This window comes from Vespa mandarinia, chromosome 4, assembly GCF_050613455.1.
Source record: "Vespa mandarinia isolate Hongniang chromosome 4, ASM5061345v1, whole genome shotgun sequence".
NCBI lineage: Eukaryota > Metazoa > Arthropoda > Insecta > Hymenoptera > Vespidae > Vespa > Vespa mandarinia.
Genome location: NC_140813.1, coordinates 6429851 through 6450091, shown reverse-complemented (window position 1 = coordinate 6450091; position 20241 = coordinate 6429851). Strand labels below are relative to the sequence as shown.

Genomic DNA, 20241 nt, shown 5'->3' with positions numbered 1-20241 from the left:
CAACTAATTTTCATACCAACTTACCAATCTTCCTCCATTTTTTCTCGGTTTCGAGAAACGAAAACTGTCTCGATTTTCCCGGTTCTTGGATGGACGAATCGAAATGACTTTATTGCCACTTCTAAGATGTTTTTATCGATTTATGAGAATTTTTAAAGCTGTATCGATTATTATCGTTGAATCTGCGTACTTAAATGGGAATAATGCTTTATTTACATTTGAAGCAATTTAATGATTTACTTTTTTTTTAGAATTAACGAATTTGATATTTTTGTACTATATTATTTTTACGAAATGAAAAATACTTTCATATGAATATGAATAAGCATGTTACGTTATCATTTTCATTTGTTATATTAAGAGTATATATTCGTGTAATTCTAAATTTGACTTTACAAGTAACTTTTTGTCAAATAAAATAAATTTATTATAAGATTATTAATCCGTTTAACTTTTTATCGTGTTTTCTTATTTTTGAATGTAGCAAATGCAATTCACATTTTCATTATTTTCCGTGGTAAATACTTTATTGTGATTCATTATTTATATTCTTTTAACATTCTTAATTTATTTAAGCTTAATTCTAGCTTAAAAATAATATATATAAATATTTATTTTACACAAAATATCATTTTTAGTAAACTATTTGTCTCTAGCCTGACTAAACCTGACGATTCATATGGTATCTTATGATTGTAGATCCCGGACAAATTTGCTCACAGACACAAAGTATCAGTGTGTAGTGAATTAATATAAATGTTGGAATGCTCTGAATATTTTAACTATATTTGTTTTATAAATCCTTATTGATTGTTATATTTGATTTTTTATAATAGTAAGTCTTGTTTTAACATTAATAATGTATAATATTTCTTTTAAAAAATCAATATTTCGAGCATTGTGAGGTTACTTGATCAGTATTATAAATTTAATTTAAAAAGTATTTGTAAATAAAATAAATTAAGTAGATCATTTTGATCATTATCATTTCCATTTTTCATTTATTATTTTTCCAGATATGTAAAAATCAATTCGTACTTTTTGTTTGCTTCATTCTAGTTTATAACCTCTTGAATGTTGACAATATTATTATCATTCGGAAAATAAAATATATTATTGAAAAATAAATTATAAATGTATACTTATCGCGATTTAAATTTAAGTATAGTAATATTATATCAGAAATATATATATATATATATATTTAGAAAACTTATAAATATAAGATATAATGTATTAAAATTTTTAACATTTAGTTACAAACTATAAATGGCTACTAAACGTACGGCAACTACAGATTTAAATCATGATAACTGGAATGAAGAAAACGAACCTGAAGATGCAGGAACATTTACAAAGGCATCTGATGAAATTCTTCAGAAAAGAGTAATTAAAGCTGCTAGGCGTAGGTTGATTCCTAAGGATGTAAGATATTTTTTGGAATATTTTTCATTTGCTATAATTAAATAATGATCATTTTTAATCGAAAGAAAATTTTATATATTTTAGGAAACAAGCAAAAATGCATTTGGTGGATTTACAGGTTTCAACACCGCAACTACAAGTTCATCTCCATTTAATTTCTTAGCATCTACAAGTACTACTTTTCAATCATCATCTTCATCGGCGTCAAATACGAGTAGCGGACTTATTAAAAATTCAGAAAATGGAACAAGTAAAATAGAAAATGTCCAACAAGTCAAACCATCATTAACTGAAACGATAACTGAAAATGAGCAAGGAAATGACAAAGCTCCTAAAAAATCTTCAGAATACTTTGCGCAATTAAAGGGATTAAATGAAAGTGTTGCACAGTGGATTAAAACACATGTGGATTCAAATCCATTTTGTATTTTAACACCTATATTTAAAGATTATGCAAATTACTTAAGTGAAATAGAATTAAAATATGGGAACGAATCTAAGAAACCAAAACATGATGAACAAACTTCATCTGGAATGGACAATACCAAGGAAAATAACAGCAAAGATAGTAGTAATAAAAATGAAAATGATAGTACTAATGAAGTTACAAGTATAAAAACTTATTCTGGAGTATCAGATTGGAAACCAGAAAAGTCAATCTTTGGAAATGTTAGTGTTAATGCTAAATCATTATTTGGTAATACAGACCAAAAATCAGATACTCCAAAATCTATTTTCAATAACGCAGAGCAATTTACCAATATACAGAAACCAATTTTTGGTAATGTAGAAGCAAAGACATCTAATAAAAATATATTTGACAAACCAAATTCTGACAGAAACCCACAGTTGACTAAGCCCACTTCAGGTTCAGATATTAAAGATGATAATGAATCAAAATCTGATAAAATAAGCAGCGGTCTTACATTTGCATCCTCTAATATAACTACATTTAGTTTTGGTCAAAGTTCTACACTTACTAGCTCATCAGCTGGTTTTAGTTTTGGAAAGTAATTATCTGCTATTCTTTTATAAAAATATTTCCTTTTTTTACTGAAGTATTCGATATTGATCTAAAAAAGAAAACCATTATATTTTAGTACAAAACCATTCTCATTTGGTGCTCAAGTCGTAAAATCACAAGATAATGAAGACAAATCTGAAAATCAATCTAAAGATGATGATGCTGAGGAACCTCCAAAACCAGACTTTAAACCAGTTACAGAAGAAGGAGCAATTTATGAACAAAGGTAAATTATATTATTCTACTAGATAATTAAGATATTTCTATGAATATAAAATTAATGAATAAAATTTTATAAAATTAAAGTAATCTAATAAATTAATAAAACATATGATTGACGATTATTTTATTATTATATTTTCAGATGTAAGGTGTTTATTAAAAAAGATGGCGCTTTTAGTGATAGAGGAATAGGAACATTGTTTTTGAAACCAACACCGAACGGAAAAACACAGTTAATAGTACGGGCAGAAAATTCATTGGGAAATTTATTGTTGAATACTTTATTAACTGAAAGTATTCCTACACAACGAATGAATAAAAATACCATAATGTTGGTGTGTTTGCCAGATTCTCAACCTCCACCTACACCAGTTTTGTTAAGAGTGAAAACTATTGAAGATGCAGATATTTTATTAGAAACTTTAAATAAACATAAAAAATAAATTACAAATAAAATATCTAGGTACTGTATTTGACAATGAAGGAAGCATAATAAAATAACTAAGAAAAGAGTAAATAGTATGTTGCAACAAATTTAATATCATAGGTAAAAATTTTAAAATTAGAACATAAATGTGTTAATTGTTGCATCATCTTATACTCTTACAGTGTTATGCTATTACTTTTATGAAGTTAAGATGCCATTATCAAGTACTCGTATGATTATGTATAAAAGTTTTAAAATAAGATCAATGTGTGTGCAACGTTCTTCATTAGATAAATATTATATTGTATATTTGAAAATCATCCTGTTAACACAGGATAATATTTGTATTATATTTGATATTTGGTATGACTTTAACAGTAAACTTGTTTTGTCCAGAAAGAATAATGAAAAGGTCTTTAAAAATTGTAACGGCATTTGCAATTAATTTTTCAATTTGTAAAAGAGAAATAACAAAATTACATTATTAAAAAATGGTATATATCATTAAAAAATTAAGTATTCCTAAAAATATTATATTTTTTTTCATTTATCAATCATTGTTTAGTTTCCATTACTTAAACTTTAAAAATATTTAGGTATTTTTATTGTTCTAGTTAAATAATTTAAATTACAATTTTTTTTAAGTTATGCATTTTCAAATATATGAGATAAATATCTTTATTAAAATTATAAAAATTTGTTTATTATCAAACAAATACTACATAAATGAATCAATATAATTTTGTATTATATTGATAATGATGTAATGCATGTTTTTCAATGAATAGCACACTAAGGAATTGTCTGATGTATGACATTGAAAATATAAGTTTTATATATTATATAATCATATCTAGTAAATATTGAATATAATCTATAAAAAGAATAAATGCTATTTTTTTCTTAGAATAATGTATATTTATTATCTCCACTTTTTGTTCATAATAACAAAGATATACCATTTATACAAATTCTCTCTATGAGTATGTATATATGTATATATATATATATATATGTATATATATAGGTATATATATATGTATATATGTGTATATATGTATGTATATATATATATATACATATATATACATATATATATATGAAAATGAAAATAAAAATAAAATTCCCATTCATAAAATTAATCTACTGCGTAAATGAAAAAAATATTTAATTTACAATTAGTGACCTATACTTACCTAACATTTAATTACTACAATTGCTAGTATAGCTTTTTTGTAATAATGGTAAATTGTAAGATAAAGTTATGTTGTTATTTGACACAGTTATTTGTCGTAACAGATATACAAACAGTATTATTGAATTTTCTAGATTAAACATTTTTACAAGAATTTGTAAAATATTATGAAGATTTTCAATGAGAATACAACGAAATCAATATTCGACATCCCCAATTATTCACATTGTACAAAAATAAAGATATAGCTTACATATTGAAGTTCATAAAAGAATACTCTTAAAATATATTATTTTAAATTATTATATTTATTTGCTGCTATTGTAAAATATATTGTAAAAATGAATTTACTATGTATATTAAAAATTTATTCTAATTTCAATTCTGCAGTTTAAACAATATTTATCTGCTTATATTTACTCTCAAATATTTGTTGTATTATAAAATGAAATCTACAATAAATGATGAATACATTATTTGTGAAATTGTATATACAGAAAATATTTCATTATGCTTAATTTTGTGTGTGTGTGTATGTGTGTGTGTATATATATATTTTATATTTTATAAAGAATCTTAATGAGCGAAAGTACTATATTCTATATTGAACAGTGTTAAAATAAACGTTTTTTATGAACTATAGAGCACATAATGTGCATATCACTTGTTCCATCTGGGATTGTGCATTCAATGAATAAACTATATGATTTCATATATGTTAAGCTCTTTGAGCCATAAAAGGTGTCAAAGCACCTACTTGTCCTAATCCTAATTGAATGTGTTGCATATGAATTTCAACACAATTTTGAAAGACTTGTTGATTTTGTGGACTAAGCTTTGACCTTATTTGCTCCATAGTACCTTGAAGTACTTTTAATTCATAAGCATTTCTATCAGAATCAGATAAACTCTGAAAAAGTAGATAATTATTTAGAATAAAAATTAAATTTTCAATCATAATGTAAAAGCTACTACAATGTTATTACCTTTACTTGTAACATAAGAGCTGTTAAGTCTGTTACTAATTGATTCATTTTTCCAGGTTCTTTATCATGAATCATATTATTCCTAGCAACCATATCCGCTGCTTCCTGTTTACATTTTTCCCGAAGATGAGATGGTGCTAGCATTGCTGCAACACTAGGTTCAGGAGCTATTTCTTGACAAAGTTCTTGAATATCATTTAAGTAATCTTGTAAAGCTGTATTCATTTTTTCCAATTCGACTATAATTCTGAAAAGTTATTATTTTTATAAGATAATAGTGAATATTTTTGAAATTAGTGATTATATTTGTTGAATTTGTATGTTTTGCATACCCTGCATATCTTCTTTCAAAGTCTTGTGGAAAGGGTTCTCCGAATGATCGTCGTTTTTCCGCTTCACTATTCATTTCTTTTAATTTTTTAATTTTTAATTTTTTAGCTGCTAATATTTTATTTACTTTTACCATGAACTCAAGCAATTTTACTGGATAGCCATTCATAGTACCACCAATATGAGATTTCTTTGGTACTGATACAGATGCATTAGAGATTAATGGATCGTTGTTTAAACGTGGAGATAATAATTTCATTGCATACGGTGGTGAGGGTACATATTGTACATGTCTCGGTCTAAATTTTTGAGCAAATGAAGCAACACTGATAGTCTCTGGTGGTTCATTTGACTACAAAATGTATTTATTATTATGTTGTATTATTATATCAAAACATGTTCCTGTAATATGATTTTATTCTATGAAATAATTTAATATTTAAAAAACTTACCAATACTTCATAATCAGGGACACTATGAGTTCCAAGACCAGCTCTCTCAAACGTAATTCTGTAAGTATTATTACTTGTATCCACTGCATCTATACTACCAGTAAACAATCCATCTTGTGGTTTCCGTAACCTTGCAGTAACCTTTGTACCTATAACTAATTGCAATGGTATTTCTGGCGGTAAATCTTTGAAACTGTTTATATCTGCAGTTTTTCTTTGCTGTAGCATTCTTATTTTTTGACGTTTTCTTTCTAGCTCTCTTCTTTCTTCTTCAAAGAATGATTGTGAACATCTACGTGGTTTGCCCATCATTCTTCTGATTTTGCACCATTCAACACGAGTTAATTTACGTGTTTTCAATTGCGGAAATGATTCTTTTAGACATATCATGAAATCATTATCTCCTTCAAATAAAGTTCTATATAAAAAAAATATTATAGATATTACAAATAAGATAGTAGACAATATGCAAATAATAGCACAGTAAAACTTACTTATCAATATTACTATAAAACCATTCATAACAAACCCATTTATGTGCTTTGGGTAATTTTAATAAATTTCTTAATCTCATTCCAATCTTTTGTCCTATCTTTCTGTCAGGTGAAGGAGGTTGCATAGATTTGTCAGGTTCTTTCTCTTGTTTTACCGCTGCCATTACATTAGGAAGATGTGAAATATTGCTATTAGTTTTCTTTGGTTCATTAGTTATTCTATTTTGTTTCTTTGCTGGTGATGGACGAGCTATTTTTTTAGGAGATTGCTTAACATCTGTACTAGAAGGATCCTTCTTGATCCTATAAGGTATTAAAAATATGAAATTTAATAATTTTAAATCTTGTTTATAATAACATACCTATGATGTGGATGATTGACTAAAATATCATCATAAAATAATTTATTTTTTTTTCTAATTCTAGCTGGCATTCCTCTACGATTTAAAACTTGGACTGGTTGAGTAGGCGGATTTGGCTTAGGTGGAGGTTGAGTGCCCACTCGTTGAAGACCTAAAGCTGCAGGTCCAAGCTCAGGTATTGGCTCAGATTCTTCTGTATCCATATGTGAATCCATTGAATGATTTGAAATTTGCTGATCATCCAGGTCCATTGTATCATCATCTACTACCTCGGTTTTAATTTCATCAACTGTGGGATACCCTCCATTTTTAATAGATAGTAATGTTTCAGCCGATTCATCTAAAAAAATAGATTTTATCGATTTATCTCTCATATTATTAAACTTTTATTGTTTACTTTATTTACGCTACAATAAAAATTATTAATATAATTTATATTTTTATTAAATTTTTTTTGTTAACTTTTACTTATAAAATAGTGTTATATTTAAAGAAGAAATTTTATAATATAATACACCAAATAATTAAAAAAAAATGTTAAGGAATTTAAAATGTTAAGGAATTAGAAATGGAAAGAAATAATTTAAAATTTATATTATTTTATATGTTTGTATGTTTTTAGATTATTAAAATACATAATATACCTTTGATTATAAGAATATAATACTATTACGTGTTATACAAAAAGAAAGTATACAAAAACTATAAGGACACATGTTAATTTTCAAGACACATTCAATGTCTTACGTAAATTCTTCCGCCTTAACGGATCTAAATCATTATATCTTAACTTCAAAATACTAACATAACCAAACTTGCAATGAATTTGAAATGATTATTTTCACTTGTTGCATCGTTTAAATTTCTAGTTTTATGAAAATAATTGTACATTTTTCTATAAAAAAGCGAAACAATATCAAGTAATAGAAAAAATTCTAAAGGTTAAATCTAATATTGCTTTATGAATATCTTGTTGTCCCGCTTCAATTATGCATTGGTCATTTTTGAAATTTTAAACCAGGTCGTCTCAACTGTAACTGAAATGTTGGGTAATAGTTTATCTGTAATCAACCTAATAACTTATCCTATTATTAAAAAGAACCAGATAATTTGGTGTTCTAGATATCGTTTTTTTAAAAAGTAGAAACACCTTTTATGCTTTGAATTCGATCAAAAGTTATTTGAGTTATACTCACTTTCAATCGTGTCCGCCATGTTGATATCACTAATGCATCATGGGATTGTATTTAAGTCATAAAGTCTACGTTGTAACTAGCGCATACGAATCAGGTATAGAGTTATAATATCAAGAAAGTATATCTAGGTAAAATTATATTTTTATGCACAAATAATATCTGTATAAAACAATTATTTTGGAATATGTGAAAGATATAAGTAAATATTTTGCAACTCTAATAAGAAGTACTTTTTAATATACTGATGGTGCCGCGCAGATTTTAAGATATATTATTTGCTTTTACGTCTCTGTTTTAATTATTACATTATATTTTTAATGTATTTGGGTTAAATTAAGTTAAGTAGATTTCCAAAGAATAATTTATATATATACATATATATATATATATGTATGTAGAAAGTAGAAATTAAATTGATTACACACAGGTACATATATATTCACTTACAAGTATATTCGTACAAATAAAATTATAAAATTTGTGTAACTTACTAAATTGCATTCTTATAATGTACCCGGAAGTGTCATACATGCATTTACTTCATTCGATACACGGTCGAAAGTAATTTTCATACAGTTAACAATGATAGTTTATTATAACATAATTAGTTTACCATTTCCGGTTATTTGAGAATATAAAAATGTCAAAATAATAAATAATTCTACTTTTATATTGTTATAATACTACTTATATATTGGTATAATAGTACTTATATATTATTTATGCCATAAAATAATATAATTTTAATCGACATGTTTAAGAATTATTTCATATTTAAATGTAAAATACAATTTATATAGAACTTTATTTTGTTATTTTTATTATCTATATATTATCTTTACAATATTGTAGTGTATTGAAAACATCAAGATTTAATAATCAAAAGGGAGATTTTTAATAAAAATACTTATCATACACATCATATATATAAATAGTGTAATCGTTTTAATCTCAAACTGAAAATGGAGGTTAATTTGTTTTTTTTCTTATCCCCGCTGAATCACCTTTTGATTTTATGAGAATCGATATTATTGTCGATAATTATATAATTATTAATCATTACATATAAGTTGTCATATTGATTATTCATAAATTCTCTAGTTAATATTTCTGTATTTTTATTAAAGTTTCACACTAGTAGTGGCGCCATTTTACTCACTTGCTACTTTAAATTTATTGGTTGAGCATAGAAGGAAGCACCAATCATCTCTAAGAATTGGGCTTCGTATATAGAATAATTACAATGTTCGTATATACTTATTAATCATTCGATATTTAATGCCTTGGTTGTGTACATAACTCAAGAAAGGGAAATAAGTGTGCTTGTAATTTATTTATCAACAAACATTTTTGTTAAATTCATTAAGTGAATAATTTAGATGTTATATATCACAATAGAAAATATTCCTATGAGATGTTTTAATTATGATATTTCGCATATTATTCATTATCTTTACATATACGAGTAACATTTTCATGATTAAAACAGACAATGATAACATGTATTGCCGTGAGAAGGATAGATTGATTACTTCCGACGATAGTGATGAATATTTGCTTGCAAGTGCTGAAATCGATACGATGGTAAAGTTATTGTGCCGATATTGGTGAGAAATATTAAATATTTATATTAAAAGAACTTAACAATTATTGATGAAAATATATTGGTAATGTTAGTATGAAAATTTTGATGATTATATAGCTGAGTATGTTGTAGTAATGATAATGAAGAAACACAACCCAAAATATGGTATTATCAAGATCGGTTGCAAACTTTACCAGAAAGAGAAGTACAGTTAGGGATGGACAACAATGTATCATATAATAGAATTTATGTAACGTTAGGTCTTTCATTAGTGATAAAAAATATCAAAAAGACAGATGCAGGAATTTATCGGTGTCATGGTCAAGAAGGGCAAGAGGAAGAATACAAATTTAACTACAGAATAGAACGTAATATCCTTTACACTATATATTATTCCTTCTTTTAATAGAAATAATAGAATAAAAGAGTTAAATAATAACATAGAAAATGGTATTTTAGCAATATTTAAAGATCAAAATACATTTATAGAAACAGGAAACATTACTAAATGGGAAGAGTATCGTGTAATAAATTTACTATCTGTGACTACACGCTTTGCTGTATGATTTTTAAACATAATATAAAATGAAATAACAAAATATACTTCATGATACTATATACTATTTCGCTTTAGGTATCTAAAATGCTTGATCTTGTCTATCTACGACAAGAAGGCATTATTCTAGAAGTAATTTCTGAATGGGGACCATGGGGTCCATGTGAAAAATGTATACATAATCGAGGAATTAAAACCCGTAGAGGATATTGTAGATTGAAGCGTCAATTTGATAAAGTAAACTACTATATAGTATTAATCATGAATGATAAACTATATACACATATATAAAATATTTTCTGAAATTTTGCGTTCATCAAATTAGACAATTCTGAAAATATAAATGGCAATAATTGTTTGCTTTTAACTTCACAGAGCATTATACTGGATCATACTTCTTTAATTGTAAAGTTTTTTAATAAGACCTCTATGCTTCCATGCAAGTAAGAATGTATAGTTTATACAGTACAAATAGAAAATATAATAGTCATACATTTTATAGATCCATACTTCTTCAAGAAGAATTTCCTATTGTCAGTAGTGCTGTAAAATATTTGCCGGAATTTGTTTTGGAAGAGGCGTGTAAAAATTATACAAAAGTAAAGAAAAAGAAAAAAGGGAAAAAATTTAAATATAGAAAGCAGTATGTGTTCTCAGAGGGCGCTCATTTTGCTATTTCGTGTCCGGAGTATGTTATGCTCATGTTTCATATAATTCTGAAACTATAAGGTGTTATGATTTATAAATATAGATCAGATCTGCAATCGCAAATAGTTTGGAAAAAAGATTCCATTGTTTTGAAGCAAGGTTTAAGTCGATCGTTTCGTAAAACAGATGCTGAAGCTCGAATGATGGTTGACACATTTTCAACACTTTACATAATTGGTTTTGTTTCGTTTCTGAAAATAACAAATTTAGTTTGTTAATAATTATACATGCAATAATATTTATATCTAATAGATATTACGAAAGACGAGGAAGGTAATTATACATGTTACGTCGATAACGTTAATATGATGCAAATGAAGATCATTGTTGTTCTTAAATCGAGATTTTGGACATTAGGTGAGATGAAGATATCTATTCTCATAACTTACATTTGCTTATTTATCTCCTTTGCGTGTTATAGTATTTTTGCGTCACATGGGTTATCTTGGATTCATATTATTATTAACTTCATTTTGTTATTGTACCGGTCTGATTATAACGTGTAGACGAAAAGATACCTTTAAAGTAATGTTTCCTGAGAAGAAGGACGTGCAAAGAAAAATACAATATAATGGAAAAGAAAAAATAGAAGAAGAAAGTGATCTTACAATATGCGTGGGAAATGAAAAATAAAATAACAAATGTATAGACATCTGATGCTATATATTATAATAATATTTATATCGGTATCAAACGTAATCATACATGAAAGAATAATTAATTACCATTTTTCATAATAATTGTATTTATTATTATAGTTTTTTGAAACAAACGTATATCATGTTCGTTCATTATCTTATAAAGGGAACGATGATGATTGTCGCTTAATAGGATGCTTTGAACGCATCGCGATAACGGAAAATTGTTGTTTCATAATTATAGACATTCTTTTCAAGCCAACGATCGATGATTCGTCTGAAGAAAGTAATTATCGTCGGCGCACGATTCTTTTTTATTGATACATATACATAACATATACATATACATATACATATACATATACATATACATATACATATACATATACATATACATATACATATATACTTATGGTGTACGGCCTTAAAGCTAAGCGAAGAACTCAAGAGTCAAGTGAAAGGAAAGAGACTGCGTTATACGCGTAGCCCTCTCTGGTAAGTCTGTTAGTCCTACCGGTTAGTTCCAAAATGGCTGTGCTCGATCGTTTCTCCTTGATATTTCACCTTCCGCCGTTCTTGGTGACTTTCAACGCGTGAATCTCACATTCGTGTTTATTTAACGAAATAGAACGATCGACAGAATGGATTTAAGGATGTGCATCGTCGTATTCTTATCAATTTTATACTTCAATCTACCTCCAGCAACGATTGGTGAGTCGAACTATATGGTTCGTACTTACGGCCTGCAATACCACAAACTGGCACGATACTTTCACCTGAACGGTGACAAATGCTTTATGGTATTCACCGATGTGCGGCTCTTGCGTTTTACCATTTCTTTATTACCACTAATAATAAGAACATTTTTCTTTTATTTCTTTATTAACATCATTATCAATTGTTTCTTATTAGTAATTATTAGAGTCGTTTAATTTTTTTATGTATTTTAAATGTAATCCATATTTTCGTAAACAAATTTTCTATGTTATATTCTAATAAAAGTAACAATGAACAAAATATTTCTACAATTCATTAATAGTTACTCAATTACATTATGACGAACTATTAAAAAAACGCATGTATAAGTAATTACAAAAGTTGCCCAACTAAAAAATCTGGAAAAATTTAATTTATCATTTTTTTTTGTATTATATTTATATTATAATAATATAGAATCATAAAAAAATAATACACGTATAGATATGACTTAGGTCATTTTAACTCAATGGTTGGGCTTTATGTATTTTAAAGTAAAAAGTTATATGCAATTCCTTTTTTTTTTTTATGTAATAAAACAAGAAAATATTTATTCGCTGGAATATTTAAAAATTTCCTCAATATGTAAAATGTATATTTCTATCATTTTCTTACTTTCTTCAACAGCACTTCGAAGATGCGTTCATTGCAGATCGAGAGGAGAGCTAGGCTCGTGTAAGGATCCGTTTACGATGAATTCCACGCAAATAGATTTAGAAAGAGGCGTGGATATGGTACCCTGTGTATCCGGTTGGTGTGGTAAAATAATCGAAAGTCAAAATTTAAACAATGGTTAGTATTGTATGTATAAAAAAAAAATGATATGGAAAACTGCTCCAAAGATATATACTTTAATGTTTTTTCTTAAGAAATAAGAATAATATCTGTCATCTACGATTATATCTTTAACCCTTTAAGAATTTTAATCTTTAAGAGTTCTCTTTCTTCATCTTTCGTAATTTTTTTTGCTCTATTTCATAATTTTACCAATTTATAGAAGAAAAATATTCGTGTATAATTATATAGTATATTACGTTTATACGATGTTCCTTTTACGAATTAGAATGTTTTAAAGTTTCATATCAAAGGATTTGAATCTTCTAAAATTTTATATTTGAGGATACTATTTTCTTATTAGAAATCGCTTACTAATTTAAAAGTAATTAATACTTCACATTAATTATAAGTAAATAATATATTCAATTTAATTAATATCGATTTAATTGAATATTTTGCTTTATTCCTTTTGATTCTTATTATCAGCTAATAAAAGCAGTCTACTCTGTTGAATTGAAACGAAGATTTCGCTCGATGTTGAAATCGATCTTCGATGTAATCTACGATCGACCATTGCTGCTATGTCCACTGTATAAGATTGCATTATGTTTCTTGTGGTTCCTTTCGATTTTATTACAAACTCCTTTGTGAGAAACATTGCACTATATATCATGTCATTTCTTTCAAAGAGTAACACTGCAATGTTAATCTCTTTTCTTTTCCATTTGTATTATCCCATGATGGCGATCGTATTTTTCAGAATACGGTACAGCCACGCAAAGACTGTGCTTTCAAAGAGGACCGGATGATGGCGAAGAAAGATGCGCTTATACTACGTGGAATTATAGAAAAGTTTACATGTGCCTTTGCCTCGGAGATCTTTGCAACGGAGCGATTAACGCCAATATATCCTATTCGTTACTAACCTTGATATTATGTATTACCGTACGATGGATCCTGTAAATTTTTTTTATATTTTAAATTGCCAATGATCCAATATAATCTTTTATTTTAAAAATTATTCTATCAATAGGCAATTTGTCTATTTGGTTTTATATCATGAATATAAAATATTATATGTTACGTTGTTATCATTGAAACGTAATAATCCTTGAGTTTGAATCATTCATTATATCAATAAGATTTTTCTTAAATAATGATTTCTTTACAATCGTTTTAACAAACGTTTTATTTCTCATCGTATTGATGATGTTTTCTCATGTAAGATTTTAATAACAATTTTATGTTATTTTAAAATGCAAATACCAATGCAATACTAATAAAAAAATCTCTATTAGATCTTTAAGACTACAACTTATTGCTCATATCGTATTGTGATTATTTATTTTATTTTGTTCTTTGAACTTAAACTGTAAACAGGGCTGTTCCGTAATAAATAAGATATGATTCTGATTCTAATGCTAGTAAGAGCGATACACGTTGTTTTCTTATACGATTTGCAAAAAATTATATAAATTGCTGTGAAAGGTATTACAAATTGGTATATGCAATTTGATGATCTATTTAAAAATAGCATATCAATATTTTCTAAAGCATTTATAATTTATTTAATTATATGACTATATGTTCATCTAGATTTTTTATGGATTAATATTCCTTTAGTTGCTTTATTTTTATTTAAAATAACAATGGATTTTATCGTATGAAATTATTTTATGTGTCTAATGTTATGTCGTGATATTTGAAAATTAAATATTGTTTTTGAATAAAAATGACGTTAAATTAATTAATTGACAGATCATGTCGCTTTTAGTGATGGCAATTATTTTTCTGTCGATTTTCTGTTGAATTCGCTGTATAAATTTGTATGATAATAGCTACTCACTTTTCGGCCAAATTCAAATTTACATTTTTAATGTTGCTGTCTTTTGTAAAAAGGGGAGCTAGGCCTTAGACTGCTTAGAATATGATCATGTAGACCATTTAATCTTCTCTCTTCTTGATTCCGCAATATAGCACGTACGTGTGGAAAATCCTCGTAAAAGAGTTCGCCGCGGCCATAGATGTATTTCACCACCATCATTGCTTCCGTACCGGTCAGAAGCAAAGGATCGTGATATTCTAAATAAGTCAAAAGGGGGATTAGTTTTGTGAAAGTACAATTTATTGTATCTTTCATATTATTTAAAAAAATTTTATTACTTAAACCGTTACTGTAATCGGGTGTTATATGTCTAGATTCCTGAGAAGTATGGCTAAGGTCATTCACATCTATGGGGGGAAGAAAGACTCCAACTGGCCATAATGATTCAGCATTTTCCGGTTTTATTATTGTTGCGTATTTTCCAATTTCTGGAATTTCTTGCAAGTTGATATCAGTATGTATACGTTCTCCTAAAAACAAAAATAATAAAAATGTATTACTTTTCAAAATGTCTTGCGGAAAGAACATGGCGTACCAAATTGTCTTCGTGGATTCGAGGGAATGCTTCTTCGTCCGATCGAAACAAAGGATTTTTGATAAATCGTACGATCTCCTATAACGAGAACGAACGATTTTACTCCGTTGTAATAGTGCTTTAATTAGTTTAGTGAAATCAGTTCGACTATACGCGTATTCATACTAACCGTCTGTTGTAATACCATGTTCGTATACGTGAGGTCGAGAGACGAATTTCACATGAACATTGGCGATTGGTAAAGCTTTGATGGTTGCTATTACCGATAAAAGGACTAATGCTTTTGCCTGTAACTTAATATAATATAATTATTCTTCATACTGACAATAAAATTTGAAAAAATATATAAAAATTACTAACATATGATTATTGATTTATAAAGTTATAATATTAAAAAACTCATAAAACGTATGTATTATATGATTATCATAAACGTTAGTATTCATGTAATAGATGTTCTAATGATAAAGAATGCATTTTTATAATTAAAAGCAGGCGCGTTAATGTGAATTTTTAATTAAGAAAAAATGATTCCAATCGCTGAACTAATAACTTTTGCTTGTTTTGCGACCATTATCGCGGTTTAGTCTATATTATTTTTTTATATCGTTTAATAATTTAATATAGAAGGTACCGTGTTCGTTGGACAATTGGCATGTTTAGAAATAATTATCTAGAAATTATTATTCAAATTTAAAATGAGAATAAAAGAGTATTTCGCTTAATTAAAATTTCTTTGCAGGATCAAATCTTAAAAAAGAAAAGCTATTTTGAAAGATTGGAGAAACAGTTTCTCGTGCTATCGGCTGTTGTAAATGTAACAGTCATTCCTTCCACGCACTCAAGCGCGCAGATCGTTTTACGGATGCTGGGTACACATAGATAGTTAAATATTACCCTGCTCTCTATATGTTCGATTGCGAATACGTACATACACATAGTTACACCTTTCAAAGTAACATAGATTGTGCGCTCGCGTGCTGGCGGTCATAATTTCGTCACGTGAGTGCACTCACTCTAGTATCCTGAAGAGCAGAGATTCTCAACTTTTTATGCTTCACGTACCCCCTGGAAATACGTATGTAATCGGTGTCACCCTTGTGTAGATAAATAAAACTATAATTATAGTATAATGATATTAGATAATACGAAATATATGAACGAGAGAATCCCATAGAACAATTTTTTAATTTTCTCTCCCGTTGTTCCTTTTTTCTAATTTAAAAAAATTTGTTTTTAATTTTTTTTTTATTTTTTTTTTTTGCATTATTTTTTAGTTCTATTTGATCTCTAAGCGTATTCCCAAAAGTTCTATTATTGAGAATCCCTGTTGAAGAGTATAAAGAAGACAGACGCGTGAGTTGGTTCGGATTTTATAAATATGTAACCGACTAGTTATGCAAGGGAAACGCGTACAATAACGCGTTCGATTAAATAAGTTGCTTGAATAAATATCTTATTATATGCATCTATGTACATGTATGTAAGTATATACGTTCTATTTCGTGATTCATATCTTGTAACGAAAGTGTATAGGCGGTTTGTGGTAACTTTGCCTCAGTCGCATTCCTTTCCAACTTGAATAAATATATCCGAATATTGTATGGTATCTGAGAGCAATGGCGATTATTATTATTCTTTTCGTTACAGTTATTACACAATAAACATTACGTACTCGTGTGCAGTCATATGTATAGTTAATCATATATGTACGATAAATAATACTCTTTTATCATATAATTTTTAATGAAACATTTTCTATTGAAAATTACGTAAATTTTGACCATTCATTTTTACATATATTTATATGTTTATATATCTACGAGCAACTTTTGCTCGATAGCTAACAACTCGATAGATAACAAGTTTAAAGAGAGTGTGTTCGATAGTGCATATCAAACTTTTTCACAGTTCAATTACCATTCCCGCATACTATCATTTACTTTATTATATATCCGTGATATTTAAATTCTGTCACGTTATTGTTCATGCAATTTCTATATATTTGATATAAGAATTTATTGTAGACATGAATTTGATAAGAGAGGAGAACCCGGAACAAGATCCGAACAGCGTCTGTTCGATAAATATTCTCGATCAATTGCTGCACCTATCTGCATTAGAAATGTAAACATGTAAAAGTCGCACCACGTATCATTAATACTTTCACTATTTCGTACGCAAGTTGCGAGTATCGAAGATTTTTGATTTCCATCAAAACCTACACTTTTAAAAAGGTCAACTATAAAAAATTACAGAAGGTTTTCTAAAGGGGGATTACTTTCTAAAATCAGCAAAATAATTAAAAGAAAGAAAGAAACATCAGAAACAAAAGACATGACGAGATTTTCAAATCGATACATAAAGTTATATAAAATTGATTTAAGAAGTACATATAAACGAGAGTTATGTAATGGAATGTTATTTATTCATAAATACAATCATTAATGCTTAATTTAAATATTACTTACCTCTTTTTTTGTAAAAACATGAAAAATCTACAATTAATTTTTGCTTAATATTCTCGACTCTTTCACTGTTATTAAAAAGAGTTTTAAAAACTGAGTTCACAATACAAAAGTAAATTAATCATTCGAGTAAAACAATTATTATAATAAAGGAATTATATATTATCAGTAATACATTATGAAGTATAAGCATAAAAAAGACAGATGAACAGAACAAAAATTATCTTAAAATTAAAATAACGGTCATTGATGTTAATTAACATAAAAATTAGAATTTCTTTTTTTTTTTAGATTCCTCAATTTTGTGTTTTCAATTGTTATATAAAATTAATTACACTGTTTCGAATTGGTTGTCATAGTACCTTGAGGAATACAGTTACCGATAATCACTGGGGGAAAGTGTTTTATATGTGTGTGTGTGTATGTGGAGAGTTAGGGATAGTATTCATATAGATCTATAAGGTGTTTTCCCTAAAAATTATAATGGAAAAATTGAACTTAACAGATCTGAAACTTTAGAGAATACTTGATATGATACTTACCATGAGTAGCTTGAAATTTGGCGGTACTTTTGCCGCGCTTCAATATACGTATATTTCAAATATATATCCGACTATAATCTGTATATATTATTATCGTTCTTTCTTTTTAATGTTTCTTATAAGCACTATAATGTTATTATGTAGGAGCACCGTAATTATCCGTTTCAACAATGACACTATAAAGAAATCGCGAGATTTCCGGATCAAAATTTCAAATAAAATAAATTCAAACAAATAAAACGAAACAGAACGAAATTGTTGCAACGTAGTGCAGATATTTCGAAGAACTGATCCAGTTCGAACGTCTTGGGTGAATGTCGACGACGATGCATATGCTCCCCAACATCCCCCTTCTAGAATATACGTATACGCCACCTGGGTTGGAAAACGATCAAGAAGGATACTTTAAGAAGGCTAAGGTATATATGTATATATATATAACTTTCATTTCGATTCGCGTGCACTTTCTGGTCCTTGAAAATCAGACGTCCCTGATGGGTTAAGTTCGGTAAAATATGTGGTCGAATTAACGATTACCGATTATGGTTATTCAGTTAGATATAATCATAACTGAATATCAATTGTTAATCAGAGAATAAGTACCATTTTTTTTTATTATTCATTCCAAAAAATAACGACATCTTGAACGGTAATGCATAAATCATATGCTGTTTTAATATATAATTGTTTTTTAAATTATTGAAAGTTTCCATTAAAGTTACAATGCAAAATCATCTTTATTTTTTTTTAATAATAGTTATCCTAAATCATTCGAGTTCCTGCAAAATGTTCAAATTTTAAATTATTCGAATAACCTTAGTTCCATTCATAAAAAAAAAATGGATTAATGTTATCTTAAGATCTTACCTACTCTTTCCAAGGATTACTTTTCCTATTTTTTTTTTTTTAACACGTAAGAGCATTGCCCAATGCAAACATATACAATCATATTGCGTTCAAGTTTGAATTAAAGTAAAACGACGAATGCGTGCTGATCTCATCTGAAAAGATGTCCTTGAGGTTCAATGAAATTTCTCATTCAGGACACTTGGCATCGTATAAGATTGCTCTACTTTCACAACTATGACTTCCGTTTGATCCGGAACTTTGAGATAGCCAAATATTTCTAATATGATTCTAAAGAAATGATATTTGTAATGCTAAGAGTTTTGAGCTCTTATTAAAAACTACGATTATGAATTGAGTAATCGAGTTAAACTAGTATCATATAATGGATCTTCGATATGAAATGAATAATACGGAGGTACGTGATATTTGTTCGAACCGATCCAATCGTTAATCTTAAGTCTGAAGAATTTGCGTAATGAAATCATGGTCGCGCGCGCGCGCGCGCGCGCGTGCGACGCATCGACTTGTAATCAGAACTGTAACAAGGTGTTCCTGTGCCCTAGGCAGAAAACAACATGACAGTTATAAGACCATTGATAACGATTGTAAAGTAATTGATTTACGAGTCAACGCGCACAACTAGTTACTATAATTATATTGAATGGATTGGTGCGATTGCTAAATGAAACGATTAAATAAATAAATACCTATAAGTGGGGCAATAAAATAAACATTGAACGTGATTATATTATTCAAAAAATAGGCTACAAAAAATTCAAAAGTGCACGATTGAAAATGACATTATTCCATGTGGGAAGTAAGGATTTTC

At 27.6% G+C, this 20241-nt stretch overlaps 4 protein-coding genes across 13 annotated transcripts; 2 read left to right on the top strand and 2 right to left on the bottom strand.

Annotated features, from left to right (window-relative positions):
- The first annotated feature begins 699 nt into the window (after positions 1–699).
- Nup50 (nuclear pore complex protein Nup50) lies at positions 700–3630 on the top strand. Its single transcript, XM_035885920.2, has 5 exons — positions 700–835; positions 1257–1425; positions 1510–2435; positions 2526–2675; positions 2814–3630. The coding sequence occupies exons 2-5, from the start codon at positions 1270–1272 to the stop codon at positions 3112–3114; spliced, it is 1533 nt and encodes a 510-aa protein (XP_035741813.2). The 5' UTR covers positions 700–835; positions 1257–1269; the 3' UTR covers positions 3115–3630.
- A 1043-nt stretch (positions 3631–4673) lies between these two features.
- LOC118450258 (protein lin-9 homolog) lies at positions 4674–8687 on the bottom strand. Of its 4 annotated transcripts, XM_035885887.2 has the most exons (8): positions 8114–8189; positions 7723–7954; positions 6918–7257; positions 6556–6858; positions 6062–6479; positions 5612–5961; positions 5280–5526; positions 4674–5203 (listed from the first exon to the last, which is right to left on the bottom strand). In XM_035885887.2, exons 2-8 carry the CDS (start codon positions 7769–7771, stop codon positions 5012–5014), a joined length of 1899 nt encoding a protein of 632 aa, XP_035741780.1. In that variant the 5' UTR covers positions 7772–7954; positions 8114–8189; the 3' UTR covers positions 4674–5011. The 4 variants fall into 4 exon arrangements, with proteins under 4 accessions (XP_035741780.1, XP_035741781.2, XP_035741782.1 ...); XM_035885888.2 differs by lacking the exons at positions 7723–7954; positions 8114–8189 and adding an exon at positions 8605–8687 and having other exon boundaries at positions 4675–5203; XM_035885889.2 differs by lacking the exon at positions 7723–7954 and having other exon boundaries at positions 4676–5203.
- A 682-nt stretch (positions 8688–9369) lies between these two features.
- On the top strand, positions 9370–14247 carry LOC118450267 (UPAR/Ly6 domain-containing protein rtv-like). Of its 7 annotated transcripts, XR_014982050.1 has the most exons (8): positions 9370–9720; positions 9831–10066; positions 10158–10258; positions 10333–10491; positions 10630–11139; positions 11215–11319; positions 11384–12311; positions 12984–13123. XR_014982050.1 is itself a non-coding variant. In XM_085656404.1 (4 exons), the coding sequence occupies exons 1-4, from the start codon at positions 9539–9541 to the stop codon at positions 14094–14096; spliced, it is 786 nt and encodes a 261-aa protein (XP_085512530.1). In that variant the 5' UTR covers positions 9394–9538; the 3' UTR covers positions 14097–14247. The 7 variants fall into 7 exon arrangements, 2 of the variants coding, with proteins under 2 accessions (XP_085512530.1, XP_085512531.1); XR_014982049.1 differs by having other exon boundaries at positions 11215–12311; XR_014982048.1 differs by having other exon boundaries at positions 10630–11319.
- A 460-nt stretch (positions 14248–14707) lies between these two features.
- Positions 14708–18898, bottom strand: LOC118450265 (uncharacterized). The gene is made up of 6 exons (XM_035885911.2): positions 18564–18898; positions 16485–16621; positions 15723–15846; positions 15554–15631; positions 15297–15488; positions 14708–15215 (listed from the first exon to the last, which is right to left on the bottom strand). Exons 2-6 carry the CDS (start codon positions 16542–16544, stop codon positions 15007–15009), a joined length of 663 nt encoding a protein of 220 aa, XP_035741804.1. The 5' UTR covers positions 16545–16621; positions 18564–18898; the 3' UTR covers positions 14708–15006.
- Between the last annotated feature and the right edge of the window lie 1343 nt (positions 18899–20241).

What these genes read in the sequence shown, in the direction of transcription:
- LOC118450258 (XM_035885887.2), bottom strand. Translation starts at nt 7,771, where the DNA reads ATGCAACAAGTGAAAATAATCATTTCAAATTCATTGCAAGTTTGGTTA. An exon ending in TTCATTGCAAGTTTGGTTAT is followed by an intron (nt 7,258 to 7,722) that starts GTTAGTATTTTG and finishes CTATTTTTTTAG; the next exon opens with ATGAATCGGCTGAAACATTA. An exon ending in TCCCTGATTATGAAGTATTG is followed by an intron (nt 5,962 to 6,061) that starts GTAAGTTTTTTA and finishes TACATTTTGTAG; the next exon opens with TCAAATGAACCACCAGAGAC.
- Nup50 (XM_035885920.2), top strand. Translation starts at nt 1,270, where the DNA reads ATGGCTACTAAACGTACGGCAACTACAGATTTAAATCATGATAACTGG. An exon ending in GTAGGTTGATTCCTAAGGAT is followed by an intron (nt 1,426 to 1,509) that starts GTAAGATATTTT and finishes TATATATTTTAG; the next exon opens with GAAACAAGCAAAAATGCATT. An exon ending in GGAGCAATTTATGAACAAAG is followed by an intron (nt 2,676 to 2,813) that starts GTAAATTATATT and finishes TTATATTTTCAG; the next exon opens with ATGTAAGGTGTTTATTAAAA.
- LOC118450265 (XM_035885911.2), bottom strand. Translation starts at nt 16,544, where the DNA reads ATGACCGCCAGCACGCGAGCGCACAATCTATGTTACTTTGAAAGGTGT. An exon ending in GAATCCACGAAGACAATTTG is followed by an intron (nt 15,489 to 15,553) that starts GTACGCCATGTT and finishes TTTTGTTTTTAG; the next exon opens with GAGAACGTATACATACTGAT. An exon ending in CGATTACAGTAACGGTTTAA is followed by an intron (nt 15,216 to 15,296) that starts GTAATAAAATTT and finishes TGACTTATTTAG; the next exon opens with AATATCACGATCCTTTGCTT.
- LOC118450267 (XM_085656404.1), top strand. Translation starts at nt 9,539, where the DNA reads ATGATATTTCGCATATTATTCATTATCTTTACATATACGAGTAACATT. An exon ending in AAGTTATTGTGCCGATATTG is followed by an intron (nt 9,721 to 9,830) that starts GTGAGAAATATT and finishes AGTATGTTGTAG; the next exon opens with TAATGATAATGAAGAAACAC. An exon ending in ATTTAACTACAGAATAGAAC is followed by an intron (nt 10,067 to 12,983) that starts GTAATATCCTTT and finishes TTTCTTCAACAG; the next exon opens with CACTTCGAAGATGCGTTCAT.